Source organism: Solanum dulcamara, chromosome 7, assembly GCF_947179165.1.
Source record: "Solanum dulcamara chromosome 7, daSolDulc1.2, whole genome shotgun sequence".
Lineage (NCBI taxonomy): Eukaryota > Viridiplantae > Streptophyta > Magnoliopsida > Solanales > Solanaceae > Solanum > Solanum dulcamara.
Genome location: NC_077243.1, coordinates 38,776,554 through 38,799,138, shown reverse-complemented (window position 1 = coordinate 38,799,138; position 22,585 = coordinate 38,776,554). Strand labels below are relative to the sequence as shown.

Genomic DNA, 22,585 nt, shown 5'->3' with positions numbered 1-22,585 from the left:
GCAGCGCTTGGAGGCTTCTTGTAAAGGAAAATCCCATTATAAAGGATTCAAAATGTGTGTGATGAGCGTCGAGGTAGGCTACAATTTATTGATCTTAGGCTTAGCTCATTAATTGTTTTAGCATGACGGTTTGCTAGTTTTGGATTGTATTAGCTAGTATGATTCTTGTTGATATCTTTATTGCTTCGTTAGCCTCATTTTGGGTTCATTCGAGAATAATATTACATACTTTTGCCTTTATTGATATTATTGCTCCCGTGATTTATGTATGATTTGGAATTTCCTTATTATGCTTATCTAGGGTTTTATCTTACTTGAGATAAGTTTTCGAGTACCGCACGAAAGTCTTAGTTGAAGTTTTTGTCTGTGACACTTAGCCTTAGGTTGGCTAATGTGCCTTAAACTTTAGCCTAGACAGCTTGTGTCTAGTTGAGACAAAATTATAGAGGCATGATTGGCTTATTTTTGTATCTTTCTGAAAGTAAACTTGAAATAATTTTCATAATATGACTATGTGCTAGATTTCAATCTAATACAAAGTAGTCTCACCTAAAAGTTGTTAAAAGAATACTAAGATATCTAACGAGAATGAATTATTTGGGGTTGTATATCCAAAGAGAAGCAAATTTTTTTAGTTGGGTATGCTGACATTGAATATGAAAGGTACTTGGTGGAAAGAAAAAGCATTATCGGTACGACACACTTTCTTAGATCACGGGTAATCTTATGGGATATAATTAAACAAAACTTTGTGGCATTATCGACAGCTGAAGTTGAGTATGTTGTTGTTGTCTCATGTTGTGGACACTTACTATGGATAAGACAACAGTTAAAAGATTTTGGAATGAGTAGTGGACGTGTTCCAATCTTTTATGACAACACAAGTGCTATCAACTTTGCAAAGAATCATATGCAACACAAGAGAACAAAATATATTGACATAATACATAAGGGTCTTATATCAATAAAAAAAAATTGCCACTAGCATACAAATTATTGATATATTAACAAAGACATTGGGAAGAGAACACAATCAAATGAAGAGATTGAAACTGGGGATGATTAGCATCACACGAGTATCCCTCAATGATTGGTTAAAATCATCTGCTCAAAATGACATACTAATTCTTTTTAAATCTCGCGTACATTTAGTTGTACATCATTATATCATTACAGTTCAGATATCTCATGTAATATAATAAAATATTCGCTTATATCACAAGGATCGACTGAAGAATTGAAAAATGAGTCAAACATTGAAATATTAATTAAGGTATGTGACCCTTTTATTTTACAAATTAATTTTAATATAGATTGCTTATACATGTCCAATATGTAAATGTTTCACTCATTCCCTCACAAATCTGCATTTAAAGAAGTTGAATTTCAATAAAACTTTGTAACAGTCATTTATGAAAGAAAAAAAATTAAAAGTAATAATGACACTGTTTGAAAAAATGGCAGATCAATACAATCATCTTTCTTCCTAAGTAAAACGCTTTTTAAAATCATAGATGTCAACTTGTGTATGATCAAGAAAAAATTAAGGAATTATACGAGGAGAAATCCTCTATGACTTCTAATCAAGGAAAATCTCTGAATAAGGGAGTTATGTGCTTAAGAGAGTTAAGGAGGATGCATTATACGAGGGAGAATCTCTGAATAATCACACAGTTGGATGTGGTTCATCTGATGGACTCAATATTATTAATGAAACTATTCAAGGAAACACTTGGGGACCTCTCCGTAGAAGCTAGTTCTCATGTTGAGCTCATTATAAAAAGATTATTCAGAATTGGTGAACAGGGATAGATTATTCGGGGGTTAGGAATGAAATTGGCAATCATTATATGATCAATAAAAAGAATTAAGCACTCTAAGCTCTGTAAATCAAGATGTTGTACCTGTTTCTTCAAGGGACCACTACATCATTTGAAGGCTGCTTTGGTTGTAAAGAATACATAGAATGAGGTTATGCGCAAAGTTCACTAGGTTAACATTGATGTTCTTCATGATAAATATGTTATTATGTTGAAAGATCTTAAGGCCCAAATCACTATGCTAAACTTAAATGAGAAAAGTTGATAAATCCGGCCAGTCTGCAAGAAATTTATAAGTTGTTGCAACAAAATCATCACTCCTCCTCAAACACTCCAGCTTATCCTAAGAAATATACAACTTTCAATTTTTATTTTTTTCATACAACAACCCAATTTTCTTTATTCTGTAAGTAATCTGGTTTGTTCTCTTTTTGCTTATAATGATGATGTCACCTATCTTGCTTAATATAATAGGTTGAATTTATTCTTGGTCTTTGCCTATTCGGTTTGACTTTGCAAATATCTTGATATATCTAACTGAATAGTTTTGGTATTGTTTTATTTGTATTTGTGATAGTCCCAACGTCCATAAGATTAAAATTGATAACTCAAGAGATTTGATTTGCATAATTGACAGATTTTTTATGATGGCAAAAGAGAAAAGTCTGCATATTATATAATTTTTATAATTCATTATTCAGACCTGATTTATCCAACGTATGTCTTCTGATGCTTTATTTAGACTAGAATTGACTGATATAGGTTGAGTACAAAACACAAGGTGTGTGAGTTTTTCATCATATAAAATGAGGAATTTATTGGGTTTGGTATATTTTGATGATTGTCAAAGTGATAGAACAAGTTTATGAAATAGGTAAAAAGATGCGTGTTCCATCATTTCGAGTCTAATTTGTATTAGGACTCTGCACATAAAAATGAGTCTTAAGTAGAAAAAAATCATGAATTTGTACAAAGCATATCTAGAATCAGAGTCCAAAGATGAATAAACTCAAGCATCCAAGTAACATAAGGAGTCCATATCAAACAAGAGCTTTTAGCTAACTGGGAAGCACGGCTAAGAGCTATAAATATAGGTCTTCCATTATGAAACTTAAGAAGAAAAAACAGAACATAATCAGATAAGCAAGAGAAATATTTTAGATAGTCCTGACTGAAGATCGAAGTGCCCCTAATACAAAGGACCAACTTGAAGAACTTGTTTCATAGTTATATAGTTTACATTTTTCTAGTGTAGCTACTTTGTATTAGGAAATTCAATTAAGTTATAACTTATTGCTTTTCTAGATTTGTGTTTCGAAAAACAATACTGAAGTGTGTGTTAACATCAAGTTGGAGATAACTTGAAGTGGGTTCGAACAATCTGATTGATTGTTGAAGTTTATGCATTACAATTAGTTACTAAGATGGTAAGAATTGTAATCTGAATCCATAACCTAAAGTGGATTCGAAAATCTAGTTAATTGTTGAAGATTAGAAATTAGTGTTAGTTCTTAGAATTGTATGAGTTGTAATCTGAATTTTGTTGACTCATTGATTTAGTGAAATTTGATTGTTGAAGTTAAGGAATTACAATTTGTTCCTAGAATTGCAAGCGTCGTAATCTGAATCCATAACTTGAAGTTGGTTCGAAGATCTGGTTGATTGTTGAAGATTAGGAATTAGAGTTAATTCGTAGAATTGCAAGAGTTGTAATCTGAATTTTGTTGAGGCTCATTGATTTAGTGAAATTTGGAAGAAATTTTACAGAGGTGTAGATCGTACTTTTTCACCCTTGTGAGCCGGATGATTCCCATGTAAAAATATTGTCATTATTTTCACTTGTCTCAATTCTCGTTAAGTTATCACAGTGAATTAGATAGTTTAACTTGGTTCATTAAAAAGCTGGAGTGCATAAAATATCACATTGTCTTTAGAAGACTCTATTAATTATATGTTTATTAATTAATATATTTTCAAGATACAATATGTATTTTAACTTTATAAGTGAACATATTTGTTAAAAAATAACTTTTTAATTTTTGATAATTAACTTTTATTTTAAAAAGTTAATCTAATTAACTATGTAATTATATTTATGTGACAAAACAATATGTTTACAAGTATGTTGTAATTACATTATGAAAAACAAATATATCATTGTAATTATTATACTACATAATTACTAAATTATATAATTACTATCCAGTAATTACATTAATTTTAATTATCAGTTCCATACAAATCCTAAATAAGAGAAATGATGTGTGAATCGATTGGATTCATTTGCATGACATTCTTATAGTCTTGTGCAGCATACTCGATTATTTTCAATAATAACATATTGCCTAAATATAATTATAACAAATTTTAATAGTTGCAATTTTTGGGGAAAAAGTATTTATTTTCTTATTATTTTTTTATTTTTAATTTAAATTCATAATTTTGTAATTATATTTTTAATATACTAATTAGTTATGGATATACCTCATGAAGAATGTTAGGGTAGAATTTCTAATATAGGAGATTTATCCAAAACTGACTTATATTATATGAGTGTTTGGTGTAATTAATTCTATAATTAAAAAGTTATATACTAAATATGAATCAGTAACTTGAAAGTAGCCGGCAATTTGTTAAAGTTGGAAGCAGATGGTGTCCCTAACTTCAGGTTCAAACTGAAGAAAAATAAATTTACTATCAATGCGAGCAGATAACTTCATTTGGGTATTAATTACTCATATGTACATAACATCTCGTAACAATACTTCAGAACTCTCTAAGCCTCACACTATTTTGCCTAATCGAGATGGATATATTTTGGTTATATTTGTTCCTAGAGTTGGTGTTTACTGACTTTCACAATATATTCGAGGCTAAGGTTTACGTCCTTTTCCGTATAATTATATTTTTCGATAAATATATAGGTTGGAGTCATGTCTAACTTTTCCATTATACGGATGAATCTTATTAAAAAACAAGTTCAAATTTTATGATATTATTAAATAAATTAAAATAAAATACTTTATTAAGTATAAAAGAATAGGAAGGGAGAAGAAATATAATTAATATGTTAAAATTATAAATGTTAAAAAAATTATTCACGTTTTAGATTAAAAAAGAGAAAAATATATTTTCTTTTGAAGCTCTTAAATAAGAAAGGAAGACAATTATTTGATGATATTGACTAGCATTTTAACGTATTTGGAAAATACATTATTTTTCAAAAATCTTAATTATAATGATATTATCCCTATTTTTCTAAAACTAATTAACTTTTTATATAATAAAATCCTATACAAATGATTTGAAACTTTATTGAACTAAATAAACTCGAGATAAGTTTGAAGTGGAAAAATAACTAAACAAACTAAAAATGAGACATTCTTATATAATAAAATATTTAATCAAATAAAAATAAAATAACTTTCATTCTTAAATAAATAACCTTCAGAGTATATAATAATCAAACGATAAATTAAAATTATAAATATGTTTATGCGTATCAAATTCAAGAATATAAAAACAGTTTGCCAAATACATAAAAGCTCTAGCCATCTATTAAATAATTTTTGTTCATTTCCTATTTAAGTACTTTAATATATATATATATATATATATATAATGTTTATTCTCTTTTTTAGTTGAATGTTTTCAACAAAAATGTTTATCATCTTTTGTAAGTTTTATTTTTATAAAAATAAGTACATAAAAATTTTATTTATTGTTTTAATTGTCTTTATTTATTACTCCCTCTGCTTCAATTTGTTTGTTTGGTTTTTCTTTGACACAAAGTTTTAAAAAGTATAAAAGAGTTTTAAATTTTGTGATTTTAAATTAAAGATGTGTAGAATGCACCAAAATGCCCTTTAATCTTGTGGTATTAAACATCTCATGTGAAAAGTTAGAATTAAAGAGTTCTCAAAAAAGAAAAGAAACATTATTTTGGAAATAGATGAAAAATGTAAATCAAATAAATTGAAACAAATGAATTATATTTTAATATATTTAATTAATAAATATCAAATAATGAAAAGCACTACATAAAATGAGATTAAAGGAGTACTATTTATATCCCCAAGTAAATACAATTGATTTACATATTCTTTCTATTATGTAGTGTTTATTGGAAATAACATTTAGGGAAGATATTTGGGAGCAATAATATATCAAAACTGAGGGATTAAGTTATATTATTAAATAGATACGAGAGTTCAAGTTAATTGGAATCTTTGGTTTGCATAGCGTAGGTAATATGTGTTGTGTATTTTTTTGTAAAAATAAAAAATATTGGCACTGTGTTATAAATAGTTTGGATATAGTTTTTTTTTCCTCTTGTCATTATTTTGGTTCATTTGCTTCTTTTTCTTCGACGTCATTTAGGTTCCGTACGTAATCAATGACTTAACGATGCAGAACCCGTTTGGATGGGCTTATAAGTTGGTTTGACTAATTTATAAGTCCGTTTTAGCTTATTGTGGTGTTTGGTTATCAACTTAAAATATTAAATTTAAGCTATAAAACTCTTAAAGTCATCCAAAACTGAAATGTTGGAAATCCTGACTTTTTTTTTTGGAGGGCTTTAAGCCATTTTCTTTGATCATGGAAATTATTTTTATATTCCTTATATTTTATTTTAATTCCTATAGTACCCTCTTTAGCTCTAAAATTCACATTTGTTCCTCATTTCTTCCGCCAAAGTCTGGCCAAATTCATCCACCAACAAGATCCATCTGCTCATAAAGATTCAAAATTTTACTATCCGATTCTTTGATAACTATAAAGGCTTTAATAGAAAGGGAGAAAGTGAATAACTTCACTAGGCATTTTGTGCCCTTTTGGTATCATGTTCTGTCACGACCCGAATTCAGGTGTGATGGCACTCATCTCAACCCACTGAGCTAAGTCAGCCTAATATCCAACGGAAAGTAGATGCGGAAGAAAAAAAAAGGAATTAAAATTTAACTTAAGCGAAAACACGTAAAATAAACTCAAAATCCCCCAAGATTGGTTGTCATGTGTACAAGCCACTAATACATTATCGAAGTACGAAAGAAAATACAGTCACAATGTCTTTGTCTCTAGAATAGGACTAAAACATAATAAAAGAGTAAGAGGTGTCCACTAGATGGATGTAACAGCTACCTCAACACTCGAGATGATAGCCTCGGAATTGGTAGGAACTACTAGGAGATCAAGAAGGTCCGGGCTCATAACCTACACAAGTTAGAAGCAAGGGGTGAGTACCAAACAACACGGTCTCAGCAAGTGGATAACTAAAACAAACCAAAGCTCGATAGATACAAGTAATTCTGTCATCCCAACTGAACCTCCTCAACTACAACCTACATAAAACCAACCCAACTCTACACTTGTACAATAATAACAGTAATACAGTCCACGAATACTCATCAATAGTCTCATCAATGAATCATATCAAGTCAAGTTCAGCATATACAGAGCAATAAAGGGGTAAACACGAATTCACAAACATCAACAAAATGCGATGCAATGCAATGAGATGATGCATGTCTGTCCTATCGGTACACATCCGCTGAATTACAGTTCGGAACCCATGGGGATATTTTTGTCCATGTAACCTACCACGGAGCGTGTGGCCCATCCCCTCAATATATATATCTTGCCACGAAGCGTGTGGCCCGACCTCTTTGTTTCATAATACCTGTCACGGAACGTGTGGCCCGACCCCTTTATTTCATAATACCTGCCACAGAGTGTGTGGCCCGATCCCTTTTAATTCATATCATTTTTAGTCTCAACACAATATGTTAGAACCAATGCAATCAATTCATGTTCATATAATTCACGAGAATAACATGACAACAATAATAATTTTTCCTATCTCACAACAACATAGTCATTTCATATGTCCAAAATAAACTCGTAATCAAAACATATCAATCCCACCAATACATGACATTAGATCACCATTTTATACCCCTCATATCCATTTTTTTAGGGTCAATCATACAGTCAATAATCCATTCCAATTCTCATTACTCTCCAGTACACATAACACGAAAATACAAGCATCTGCAAGCTTAAACTGATGTTTAGAAATTCACTTGCCTTAATTAATCAAGCAGTCACTCCGGGACTTGAGCTTTCCCTTTTCGTTGGGCCTCCAAATTAACGTAATCTAGTTAAATAAATAATTACAATAAGATTTTCGAAACTAACAACACCCTTATTACCATATGTCTAGCCTAGACCCAAAAACTCACGCAAATCTATAATCACGTTCCTAATCTTGATGCCACTTAACACGTCAACTCCCATATTTTCTGAATTTCAAGCCTAGGGTTAGTTCTAATTTTCCCAATATCATAAATTTAATAAAATTCATAAAATATAATATACCTAATATTTAATTATCTATCTCAATATATCAAAATTCGGGAACTAACTCATTCTATGTCATTGAAGTCAAATCTGAAATTTTCTTTCCTATTTTGTTCATCATGATAAACTAAACTCACATGTCAAATTTCAGCTAAAACGGATCGTTATTCGACCCCAAATCAAGATTTTATATGAAGAACCCTAGGGTCGTATTTTCTTATTTTAGCATTATTTCTTCACCAATATACCCTAAAAATATGTTCATAATCCCATAAAAACTTAATGGAAAGGATGAGAATAATTACCTTGACGCTTTGGAATGAAAATTTCTATTTTTCTCTTCTCCTTTATTTTTCTTTCCCCTTTTTTTTCTTCCTCCATATTGTTTTTCCGTTTCTGTTCGTTTTTCTCATTTTCTTGTTTATATCTGATGGCTTAATGCCATCAGATTTTTATGTTTATATATAAAAAAAATTCTTTTCTTTATTATTTTTTTCCTTTTCCAAACTAATTATGTATTAAAATTTACAAACTCTACTAACCTATTTTAATAAATATAAGAAAACTAGTATAGGGTATTAAATAAATTAACATTTTATCCCATCAATTAAATTAATTCTCTAAAATTATCCCTCAACTAATTAACCAAAGTTACCGAAAGGTCCAAAATTTTCAACTTAAATTTACGAAAAGGGTCTTCTATGAAAGGAGGAGGACTCGTTCTCAAAATTACCTAACGGGTCGTTACATCATTCACCACTATGTTCGTCCTCGAACATAAAGTAAAAGAAAATACCTGAAGTTTCGCAAAGCTGGGGATATTTAGCATGCATATTAGCCTCTGTCTCCCAAGTCGTCTCTCCGACTAAACGGTGTTTCCATTGTACTATCACTGAAGCTATCTCCTTGGTTCTAAGCTTACGAACCTGTCTATCTAGAATGGCTATAGGCTCCTCCTCAAATGTCAGGTCTGGACCCAATTCCACTGAATCGAGTGATAACACATGGACTCATCTGTAACATACTTCTGGAGCATAGAAACATGAAACACGTTATGCACAACCGATAAACTAGGTGGTAAGGCCAATTTATAAGCTACCTTTCCAACTCGCGCCAAAATTTAAAATGGCCTAATGAATCGAGGGTTGAGCTTGCCCTTCCTCCCGAACCGCATCACGCCCTTCATGGGTGACACTCAAAGCCAAATGTGATCACCCACCATGAACTCCAATGGTCGAATTCTCCGGTCTGCATAACTCTTCTGCCTACTCTGGGTTGTCAAGAGTCTACCCTGAATCCTACGAACCTGCTCCATAGCATCTCTAAGCAAGTCTGTGTCTAAGGAGTCCATCTCAGCTAAGTCAGACCATCCAATAGGGGATCGACACCGCCTACCATACAAAGCCTCAAATGGAGCCATCTGGATACTGGAGTGATAACTGTTGTTGTAGGCAAATTCCGCTAGGGGCAAGTGTTGATCCCATCTAGCACCAAAATCAATAACACAAGCTCGGAGCATGTCCTCCAACACCTAAATCGTCCACTCAGACTAACCATCGGTCTGTGGATGAAAAGTTGTACTCATATCAAGTCTAGTGCCCAAACCATGTTGTAATGCCTGCCAAAAGTGTGAAGTAAATACTGAACCCCGATCCAAAACGATGGATACTGGGACACCATGAAGCCGAACGATCTGATTAATATACAATTGGGCTAGTTTATCCATTGTGTACCTCACCTTAACTGAATAAAATGGGCAGACTTGGTCAGTCTGTCAACCACCACCCATATAGAGTCATAGCCACCTACGGTGGCAGGTAAACCCACAACGAAGTCCATGGTGATCATTTCCCACTTCCAAGTGGGAATAGACATCCTCTGACTCACACCCCCAAGCCGCTGGTGCTCACACTTTACTTGCTGGCAAGTCAAACACTTGGACACGAACTCTACGATGTCCTTCTTCATCCCATACCACCAATAGTGCTGGCACAGATCATGATACATCTTGGTCGCTCCCGTATGGATGGAATACCTTGAACAATGAGCCTCTTCCAAAATAAGTCTAGTCAGGTCACCCACATTAGATACACAAATTCTGCCTCCAATCCTCAGTACGCCTTCCGAATCAAGTACCGCCTCCTTATCTTCACCTCTTAATACCTTGTCTCGAATGATACATAACTTCTCATCCTCAAACTGTCTCTCCCAAATATCTGCTCAACCAAGGAAGAACGTGCCTCCACAAAGGTAAGAACACCACCATCCTATGAAATCTGCAACCGAACAAGGCTATTAGCCAGCCTCTGAACATCTCTAGACAATGGTCGCTCCTCAACTCGAATCGCCGCAAGACTTCCCATACTAGAGGACTTTCTACTCAAGGCATCCGCCACCACATTGGATTTTCCTGGGTGATACAAGATAGTCATGTCGTAGTCCTTCAGCAACTCAAGCCATCTACGTTGCCTCAAGTTTAGATCCCTCTGACTGAATATATACTGAAGATTCCTATGATCGGTGAAGACCTCGCAATGCACACCATATAGGTAATGACGCCACAACTTAAGCATGAAAACACAGTCGCTAACTCCAAATCATGAGTAGGATAGTTTTTCTCATGGGCCTTCAACTATCTCGAGGCATAGGCAATCACAGTATATAGTAAATCCCACACCTTCCTCGGGTAGCATCAAAATAGGAGCCAAAGTCAATAAAGTCTTGAGCTTTTGGAAGCTCACTTCACACTCGTCAGACCAATGAAAATCCACGGCCTTCTGAGTCAATCTAGTCAATGGAGCTGCAATAGTGGAGAAGCCCTTACAAACCGTCTGTAATACCCGGCTAACCCCACAAATCTACGAATCTCAGTAGGAAAAATAGGCCTTGTCCAACCTCTAACTGCCTCAATCTTAGCTGGGTCCACTCTAATTCCCTCTTTGGACATCACGTGTCCTAAGAATGTCACAGAATCAAGCCAAAATTCACACTTGGAGAACTTTGCATACAACGTTTCTTCCCTTAACTTCTGAAGTACCAACCTCAAATGGCGGACATGATCTGCCTCAGTCTTGGAATACACCAAGATGTCATCAATGAATACTATCACTAAAGAATCTAAGTACGGGCGAAACACTTCGTTCATCAACTCCATGAATGTTGCGGGGGCGTTGGTCAACCCAAATGACATCACCAAGAACTCATAGTGACCATAACGAGTCCGAAAAGCTGTCATAGGGATATGTAACGCCCTAATCTTCAACTGGTGATAACCGAACCTCAAGTCTATTTTGGAAAATAATATTTCTCCCTATAACTGATCAAATAAATTATCAATATGAGGAAGAGGATACTTATTTTTAACAGTTACCTTGTTCAACTGCCTGTAATCAATAAAAATCCTCATAGTATCATCTTTCTTCTTTACAAACAGAACCGGTGCACCCTAAGGTGACACACTAGGGAAAATAAACCCCTTACTCAGCAAGTCTTGCAACTGATCCTTCAACTCCTTCAGTTCAATTGGATCTATGCAATGTGGAGGAATAGAAATGGGTTTAGTGCCAGGCTCTAAGTCAATAGCAAAATCAATGTCCCTATCCGGAGGAACATGAGGAAGATCAGTAGGAAATACATTAGAAAACTCCTTAACCACTGGAACCATTCTATAGGAGGTGACTCAATACTGGTATCCCAAATAAAGGCCAAATAAGACATAACTCTCTATCAATCAACCTCTGAGCACGAATATATGAGATAACCTTACTGGGATATGAGCCACTAATACCCTTCCACTCAATCCTCGGGGCATCAAGTATCACTAAGGACAGTTTTAGCATAAAAATCGAGAATAGCACGATGGGGAGAAAGACAATTCTTTCCCAATATCACATCAAAATCTACCATCCCTAGAATAATCATATCTACCCAAGTATCATACCCGGCCAATAATACAAGACAGGATCGATATACTCGATCCACCACTAAGGGTTCACCTATGGGTGTAGAAATATGAACGGGCACGGACATACGATCACATGTCAATTCAAAGTCAGATACAAAATAGGCAGACACATAGGAAAATGTAGACCCTGGATCAAATAATACAGATGCAGGTCGATGGCAGACTAGGACAATACCTGTGATAACTACGTCGGAAGGCTCAACCTCGGGTCTTCCTAGAAAAGCATAACACTGAGTTCCCCGACCTGCACAATACCTCTACCTCCTCCCTGAGGGAATATAGCACCACCAGCACCCCTACCAGGAGTGCGACCACCTCTACTAATCTGGGCTCTACCTCAACCTTTGACCAGCGGCGCTGGTCCTCTAACTGCAACTGAAGAACTAGGTTGGGTTCCTCCTCGACCCTGAGATGTATACTGCCATGAAAGATGATCTGGATCACCACAAGTATAACATGCTCTCCCGTGCAAAAACCTCTACGATAAACTTGAAGAACTTGTATAACCACCCTAGCTCACCGGCCTCTGTTGTGACCCCTAGTACCTCTAAACTATACTGTAGGACCCATGAGGTATCTGATCATCCTTAGAAGCTGGCATAGATGAATGAACTGGTCCTCTATGTTGGAAGAAACTACCTCCTCTATAGGACCCTCTACCTCCAGATGAGGTAACCAAAAACTTACCAGAAGCACAGGCCCTCTTGGGGTCCCCAAACTCCTCTCTCTTCATCAACTCTGCCTCCTTGGCAGCACCCACAATGGACTAGAAGGAAGCGCCCTCATGGGAGGGTAGAAAAATTATTGTACGAATGGTATAGTTCAGTCCTCGCACAAATATGCGAATCCGCTCTGTCTCATCAAGAAGGACAGCGATGGCATGTCTGGACAACTGGTAGAAACAAGTCTCATACTCAGCAACTGTAAGACCCTTCTGCTTCAAATTCTTGAACCATAATTGGCTCTCTTCCTTCACACTCCAGAGGATGAAACGGTCAAAAAAGATACTAACAAACTCACCCCAGGTCATCTAGGGTGACCCAACTGGCCTGGAACTCGTACACACTATCTACCACTCTCTGGATGGTCCACGTAACTGAAGTGTAGTATAACCAACTCCGTGAGCCTTAGCTATCCCTACTACCTCCAACAACTTTCGGCACATGGTTAGGAACTCGTGTGCATCCTTAGTCTTCCCACCTTAAAATTGTGGGGGGGTCTATTTTTCGGAATCTCTCATATTGGCGTTGCTCATCATCAGTCAATATGACTACAGGTGTACCCTGAGTTCCCCCTACCTGTACTCCACCCTCATCAGCTCTAAGGCCGCAGGTGGCTGGCCCATCGGATCCTGCATAATTGGAATCTGATTCTGCCTTGGGGTCTAAGCTCCTGCTCTAGTCTGAGAACCCTCAGGTGTACCATTCGCCCTCACACTCTGATTAAATCCTTCGAGCGCATCCAATACTCGTATCAAAGTGGCCTGAAGCAATGGTGTCGTAGCAGGCTCTAGAGGGACATGTTCCTCTCTAGAACCAATCTGTGGATCAAGAGAAGCCTCTCTAGCATGACCTCTAGCTGGCGCCGCTCCTCGAGCATGACCTCTTCCTACCGCCACACCCCGACTGCGGACTCTAGCTCGGCCTCTATCTCTACCCCTAGTTGGGGTCCCAACATCAACCTCAAGGAGTGCATCTCTTTATCTACCTCTGGCCGTAGTTCTGGTCCTAGCCATCTGTCAGAAAGGACATGCGAAAATTCAGTACCACACAAGTAACCACGCACAATAGGGAGTGAGAGAACAGAGGGAAAATTTCCTAAAAGTCCTCATAGACTCTCGAAGATAAGTACATACGTCTCCATACCAATCCTCAAGACTCTACTTAGACTCGGCTTGTATACACGTGAGACCTATGAACCTGGGGCTCTGATACCATTATTGTCACAACTCGAATCCGGGTGTGATGACACTCATCTCAACCCACTGATATAAGTCATTCTAATACCCAACGGAAAGTAGATGCGGAAGAAAAAAAAAGGAATTAAAATTTAACTTAAGCAAAAATACATAAAATAAACTCAAAATCTCGTAAAATTAGTTGTCATGTGTACAAGCCACTAATACATTATCGAAGTACGAAAGAAAATACAGTCACAATGTCTTTGTCTCTAGAATAGGACTAAAACATAATAAAAGAGTAAGAGGTGTCCACTAGATGGATGTAACACCTACATCAACACTCAAGATAATAGCCTTGAAATTGGTAGGAACTACTAGGAGATCAAGAAGGTCCGGGTTCATAACCTACACAAGTGTAGAAGCAAGGGGTGAGTACCAAACAACACGGTACTCAACAAGTGGATAACTAAAACAAAGCAAAGCTCGATAGATACAAGTAATTATGTCATCCCAATTGAACCTCCTCAACTACAACCTGCATAAAACTAGCCCAACTCTACACTTGTACAATAATAACAGTAATACAGTCCACGAATACTCATCAATAGTCTCATCAATGAATCATATCAAGTCAAGTTCAGCATATACAGAGCAATAAAGGGGTAAACACGAATTCACAAATATCAACAAAATGCGATGCAATGCAGTGAGATGATGCATGTCTGTCCTATCGGTACACATCCGCTGAATTATAGTTCGAAACCCATGGGGGACATTTCTGTCCATGTAACCTACCACGAAGCGTGTGGCCCATCCCCTCAATATATATATCTTGCCACGGAGCATGTGGCCTAACCCCTTTATTTCATAATACTTGCCACGAAGCATGTGGCCCGACCCTTTTTGATTCATATCATTTTCAGTCTCAACACAATATGTCAGACCAATGCAATTAATTCATGGTCATATAATTCACTAGAATAACATGACAACAATAATAATATTTCCTATCTAAAATCAACATAGTCATTTAACATGTCCAAAATAAACCCATAATCACAACATATCAATCCCACCAATACATGTCATTAGATCACCATTTTATACCCCTCATCTCCATTCTTTTTAGGGTCAATCATACAGTCAATAACCATTTTATACCCCTCATCTCCATTCTTTTTAGGGTCAATCATACAGTCAATAACCCAGTCCAATTCTCATTACTCCCCAGTACACATAACACGGAAATACAAGCATCTGCAAGCTTAAACTGGGGTTTAGAAATTCACTTGCCTTAATTAATCAAGCAGTCACTCCGGGACTTAAGCCTTCCCTTTTCGTTGGGCTTCCAAATCAACGTAAGTCAAATAAATAATCACAATAAGATTTTCAGAAGTAACAACACCCTTATTACCATATGTCTAGCCTAGACCCAAAAAACTCACACAAATGTATAATCACGTTCCTAATCTTGATGCCACTTAACATGTCAACTCCCATATTTTCTGAATTTCAAGCCTAGGGTTAGGTTCAAATTTCCCCAATATCATAAATTTAATAGAATTTATAAAATATAATGTACCTAATATTTAATTATCTATCTCAATATATCAAAATTCGGGAACTAACTCATTCTATGTCATTGAAGACAAATCTGAAATTTTCTTTCCGATTATGTTCACTCATGATAAAATAAACTCGCATGTCAAATTTCAGCTAAAACGGATCGTTCTTCGACCCCCAAATCAAGATTTTATATGAAGAACCCTAGGGTCGTATTTTCTTATTTTAGCATTATTTCTTCACCAATATACCCTAAAAACATGTTCATAATCGCATAAAAACTTAATGGAAAGGATGAGAATAATTACCTTGACGCTTTGGAATGAAAATTTCTATTTTTCTCTTCTCCTTTATTTTATTTTTCCCTTTTTTTTTCTTCCTCCATATTTTTTTCCGTTTCTGTTCGTTTTTCTCATTTTCTTGTTTATATCTGATGGCTTAATGCCATCAGATTTTTATGTTTATATATAAAAAAAAATTCTTTTCTTTATTATTTTTTTCCTTTTCCAAACTAATTATGTATTAAAATTTACAAACTCTACTAACCTATTTTAATAAATATAAGAAAAGTGGTATATGGTATTAAATAAATTAACACTTTAGCTCATCAATTAAATTAATTCTCTAAAATTATCCCTCAACTAATTAATCAAAGTTACCGAAAGGTCCAAAATTTTCAACTTAAATTTATGAAAAAAATCTTTTATAAAAGGAAGAGGACTTATTCTCAAAATTACATAACGAGTCATTACATGTTCTATAGGAACAAATGATGTAGACGGGAAAAGTTTTTGAACAGAATTAGGTCTCCAACCAATCAAAAGTTTATTGACATTGGTGAATATGAATTTGTTAGCTGTTGGGCCTGAAAAAATAACCACTTTTTCGCCAAGTAATGAAGTTTTGAATATATTGGAGTTGTATTTTTTTGTTCTTTTTTGAAAAAACTCATGGACCAATCCATAGTAAAGTGATACAAGGAATTGGATAGTTTCTCCAATAATAGGCCAACCAAATGTACCAGGAGCTAAAGGGGTTTTTTCTTTAGGCTTGACAAAGAAATATTTGAATAAAAAATTGATGATTATAGCAAGGGTGGTTACAAAAGATAGGAGCAAGAGGTCCATCTTGTGTACTAGTTTTTTTCTAAAGTGGTATTCAAGTATACCATATATACAAATAAAAAAAGATTACTATCATATTGGATGATTACCATACAGAAGCAAGGTTAATGTTATAGGAAATTTCCAGTACCAGTTGACATAGCAGCAATCATCAAAGCTTTTGATTGACATTTCTTGCACTTATGCTGTACTCTTATGACAATTGTTTGCTGCAGTATTGAGAATATATATTAATTACACAACTCTAGGTCATTACACAAGGGTATCTTAATAAAGTATTGAGAATATATATTAATTAATTATGGCTAAGTGAAAAAAGTATATATATAACAGGTAAATACATTTTGATGTATTGTGAAAGATACCTATGCAAAGAAACTTGTCGTACATCAATGCGCTCTAAAAATGAGTTTATTCAAGAGATATTACGAGGAAATGAGACTCGTTATTATGAAAATTTTCGACTGAAGAAGGCGGTGTTCTTGATCTATCCAATGACCTAACTGATAAATATGGGCTTAAACTCACTCGTGGAATGTCTATACATGAAATGTTAGGCATATTCTTGATGACATGTGCATATGGAGTTGGAAATCGAATGATACAAGATATCTTTCAACATTCTGGAGAGACAATTCACGCACTTTCATAGTGTTTTAAAGGCCGTTTGTAAGCTTGCAAGAGATATCATTCAACCACATTCAAATTATAATGATGGTTGCGATGCTCACAAGCCATGTAAACAAAAATATCTCCCTTTCTTTAAAGTAAGTAACCTGTTTATGATAATTTGTTATTCTGCATTGTATCTTTACTACCCTTATATAACAAAAGCTTTATGACAGTTTCTTGCCCCTTAGAATTCAACGAGAATAAAATGGATCCCAAGTTTCTTATTTTACATTCACTTCTTGTAGGACTGTATTAGAGAAATTGATGGCACACATGTTAAAGCTAGATTACCGCAAGGTCAAGAGATACCATATATTGGACGTAAAGGTTATCCGACTCAGAATATTCTTGTCGTTGTTGATTTTAATATGTCGTTTAGATTTGCATGGGCTGGGTGGGGAAGGAGCAGCACACGATAGTCGTATATTTGCTGAGGCCCTTCGTAGAGAAGAGCTCAACTTTCCACATCCATGCAAAAATAAATATTATCTAGTTGATGCAGGATATTCACACATGAAAGGATACATGGCTCCATACAAGGAAATAATGTAAGATATCACCTAGCTGAATTTCGCCGCGGTGCAACTCGACAATTGCGAGAGCCAAGAGGACGCATTGAGAAATTTAACTATTTACATTCTTCTTGTAGAAATGTAGTAGAGCGCATATTTGGCGTTTGAAAATCAAGATGGTCTATTTTGAGAGACATGTCATACTATCACATTGACACACAAAGGGACATCGCACTTGCTACTATGGCCATTCACCATTATATTAGAAAGAAATGCAATGTGGATGATGCATTCCAAACAACCGAGAATGAGAGCTATATTCCATCGGTTGATTCTAATGATATTGGCACGACTTCAAGAGCTAATAATATAGATGTCGAAGATGTAGGAGAACAAAATGATGTCTATTGGATGGGGTTTCGTGATGTGATTGCTAGTGACATTTCTAATGCTTGATGCTTGTGTTATATGAATATTTTCCACTTCTTGTATTTATAGTGGAGTGCTTTCGGTTGGAAACAAAAGATACTAAAGCAACCACATTACTCCAACAAACTTCATTAGAAAGCGTAAATAATTGTGAAACTTGACATTAATAATTAATTGGTAGGGGTAAGAGTATGAAGAAGAATAAAAAGACTTCATTTTGATTAATGGTTTAATTAATATTCTCATAATTAATACACAACTATTCATTCCAAAATAAGTGTCTCTTTTAGCTCATGCACCCCCCTTAAGTAATATGTATTTATAAAAAATTAACGTAAATAAACATTTTATAGTGGAAATGATTTTACATTATAAATTACTTTTGATTTAAATCAACTTTAGAGTTTAAAAATCTTTTAAATCAACTTATTATGGTGTTAACAACTTTAAGGGTATTTCAGTCATTTTGACAGAAAATCAGTGTTTAACATCACTTATTTGTCAAAGACATCAATAACTTATTTTCAGCATAAACACTTTTATCCAAACATTCAACTCTTTATTTATAAAAATAACTTTCAGCACTTAAAAGTTCTAAAAGCACTTTATACATAAAAGTTATTTTTTCGTAGTCCATGCAAACGGGCTCGTAATTCTATTTATTTTTTTGGGTAGGTGGGTGTTGATCTTTTTCTATTTATGAGGAAAGAAAGAACATGGAAACGGCTGGTAAGGAGAGAAATTTCCCTTTAATGAAATCAAACAAATATAACCACCCAACGCGCAAAAGACAAACTTAAACCATCCAACACGCAAATGGAGGTAGAAAAAATCAAACAGGAATTGACAAAAGAAATTTGGTGCTCCATATTTAATATTGAATTTTTCAATTCATTTAATTTTGAGGCACACATCAATTATAGAGAAAAGCTCTCCTTAGCCATATTTTTTTTCATTTTGAGTCTTGAACTCAAGATCTCTCAGTTTAAGAAAGGATGAGATCCAATTTTTACCTATAACAGATTTATAAGTTATTTTTTCCTTAAAAAATATTCAGCATGTTAAAATTGACTTGGCTTGCATCTCATCTGTCATTTCTCAAAGCATTAACTAAGATGGAGTTTTGGAAAATATTAACAAGAAGTTGACTCAGATGTAAACTAATTCGTGTCAACGTGTTAATTATTAGGACCATTTAAAATTGGAAATATCCAAGTTGGTATACAAAAATATACTTAGCAGAGAGTTTATCACACTCCATATTCCCATCGTTGAGTCATGGCTAACTCAACATTTACATTCATGTTGTTGATGCTTCCACTTGTGTTTGCAGCTATTGAAGTTGGAGCTCAGCACCAACCCTCCAACATAACCTTAGGTTCTTTTCTTTATCCAAACCGAAATCCAAGTTATTGGCCATCTTCTTCAGGCCTTTTCTCATTTGGTTTCTACCAAAAAGGGGATGGATTTCAAGTAGGCATATGGCTAGCTGATAAAACTGTCGTTTGGACAGCTAATAGAGATGATCCTCCACTTCATTCGGATGCATATATCGAGTTCACAAGGGGAGGCAAACTTATACTATGGACAAAACAGATCATGAAAGTCATTGCAGAATCTCCACAGTCAGTAACTTCAGCCTCCATGCTTGATTCTGGTAACTTTGTTATCTATAACAAAACAAATGTTGTTTGGGCAAGTTTTGATTATCCAACAGACACCATCTTGGCCGGTCAGCGTCTAACATCAGGCCACAGCCTTGTCTCTAGTTTTACCGAAGTTGATCATTCAAGTGGAAGATTTTATCTTAGTATGCAGGCTGATGGGAACCTTGTTGCCTACCCGACCAATTACCTGAATAGACCCGAGGCTTCCTATTGGGCTTTTATGCTACAAAGCAGAGGTGAATTTGGTGATGTTAGCTCAGTTTTCATAGGTCTTACTCCAACAGGCCAACTCTTTCGAAATGCTTCTAATGCTTATAATTTCAAAGTGAATATCATAGCAAATACCTCTAATCAATCATCAACCAACAACGCAGTAGTAATTCATCGCTCAACTCTTGATCCTGATGGGGTTCTTAGGCTTTATACACACAACTTTGACAATTCGAGCTTGGAAATCAATTGGTCGGCGCTGGAAAATCAATGCCAAGCCAGGGGATTCTGTGGTGTAAACAGTTATTGTACTGCAAGAAATGGCAGCAGCATAGGCGATTGTTCTTGCTTTCCAGGATTTTCATATGTCAACCGTGCAATGAAATTCCAAGGCTGCTATCGGGGATTTGTTTATGAAGAGTCTTGTGGAAGCAGCAGAGACTCAACATTGGCCTACAATGTCACGGCGATTCAACTCTTGAAAGTTGGAGGATATCCATTTTCTCAGGTTTCAATGGTTGAGCAGGACTGTAGAAATTCATGCTTGGAAGATTGTACTTGTTGGGCTGCTCTATACATGAATGGAGTTTGCAAGAAATTTAAGCTTCCGTTAATTTATTCGAGACTTGATCCAAATGATGAGTCCGTCAAGACCTTCGTCAAGCAGAGCTATAACATCTCCCAAATGGCAGGTCACTCTATTCCCTATCCTGGAAAAACAGAGAATAGAAATAAGAGTCGGAAAGAGATAATCTTGATTCTATCCCTGGCTCTTGGTTCTGTAGCATTTCTGTTTACTGTTGTTGCAATTTGCAGTTATATTTTCTACAGAAGCAGAGCTGAAGAATACCAAAAATTATTGGAAAATCCATATTTGGGGCCAAATGAGGAGTTCACTCTTCGATCATTTTCTTACTGTGAGCTTGAGAAAGCCACTGAACATTTCAAGGAAGAGATAAGACATGGTTCATTCGGAAATCTCTATAAAGGAGTTCTATCAGAAGGTAACAGAACAGTTTCTGTAAAACGACTGGAGAAAATCGGGGATGAAGGAGAAAGGGAATTTAAAGCAGAAATGACCGCAATTGGGCAAGCTCGTCACAAAAACTTGGTTCATTTGCTTGGTTTTTGCTTGGAGGGATCTGAAAAAATTCTTGTGTATGAGTACATGAGCAACGGGTCACTCGTAGATATCCTATTTAATTCTGAAACAAGGCCTTCTTGGGAGCAAAGGATGAGACTTGCACTGGACATATCAAGGGGAATATTTTATCTGCATGAAAAATGTGAGACTTGCATAATTCACTGCAACATAAAGCCACACAATATCCTAGTAGATGATTCATGGACGGCTAAAATATCTGATTTTGGGCTTGCAAAGTTTCTGGTGCCTGATCAAGTCGGAAACCAACTTCAGCTTAAAGGAACTAGAGGGTATTCGGCACCAGAGTTGCAGAATAGTGCCTTGATCTCCGATAAGGTAGATGTTTATAGCTATGGAGTGATGCTCTTGGAGATCATATGTTGTAGAAGTAATATTGATGTCAACGTCTCAACGGAGGATGAAATCTTTCTTCCTACTTGGGTACACAAATGCTTTGTCGAGAATGATCTCAGAAAGCTAGTGGGAGATGAGGAAGTAGATATGAAGTCCTTGGAGAGGATGATGAAGGTTGGATTGTTATGCATTCATGATAATCCTGATCTACGCCCTTCTATGAGAAAAGTAGTTCTCATGTTAGAAGGTACTATGGATATACCATTTGTGGCATGGTACTAAGTCTTTAACGCTTTGCTTGGATGGTGTATTGTGTTGTGTTATGTTGTATTGTATTGTATTGTTTTTATGAATAAACATTTGAATATATTGTATCATTTTTCATTGTTACATACACATGTAGAATGAAATTTTATTGATAAATCCATAACAATACGAGTCCAACTCATGTTGTTTAAGCCCAAAGTCCTCTAAAATTACTTGAAGACCAAAATATCCCTCAAACCCTAGCTATATAAAGGGGACTTCATAAGACCAAAACGAATGGAGAAATACATAGAAAAGATCTGCTCTTTAGTGGTAATCCACAAATCTTCCGTATACAAAGAAGTAATCGTCTTCAAGTTGTGAGTGACAAGTTTTCATATCTCAGAAATTGTGATCAAAGCTTCGCTCCACATTCATGGTGAAAATCCAACAAGTAATTTATCTGTTCAAGAACAAAGCAAATCTCTTGAGTTGAAGAACGTGTGGAGAAGAATCAGAGGATTATATCTTTTTCTTTAGATTTTATAAAGATTGTAACATTCACATATATTATTGAAATTTAAATATTATTGTTTGTCGCTATTTTTTCTTTCTTGATT

General features: G+C 35.2%; 1 protein-coding gene across 1 annotated transcript; it reads left to right on the top strand.

Annotated features, from left to right (window-relative positions):
* The first annotated feature begins 19,439 nt into the window (after positions 1-19,439).
* On the top strand, positions 19,440-22,109 carry LOC129896875 (G-type lectin S-receptor-like serine/threonine-protein kinase LECRK1). Its single transcript, XM_055972856.1, has one exon. The coding sequence runs from the start codon at positions 19,623-19,625 to the stop codon at positions 21,999-22,001; it is 2,379 nt and encodes a 792-aa protein (XP_055828831.1). The 5' UTR covers positions 19,440-19,622; the 3' UTR covers positions 22,002-22,109.
* The last annotated feature ends 476 nt before the right edge of the window (positions 22,110-22,585 follow it).

Bases quoted from the DNA above. Each gene is read 5' to 3' on its own strand.
- LOC129896875 (XM_055972856.1), top strand. From the start codon at position 19,623: ATGGCTAACTCAACATTTACATTCATGTTGTTGATGCTTCCACTTGTG.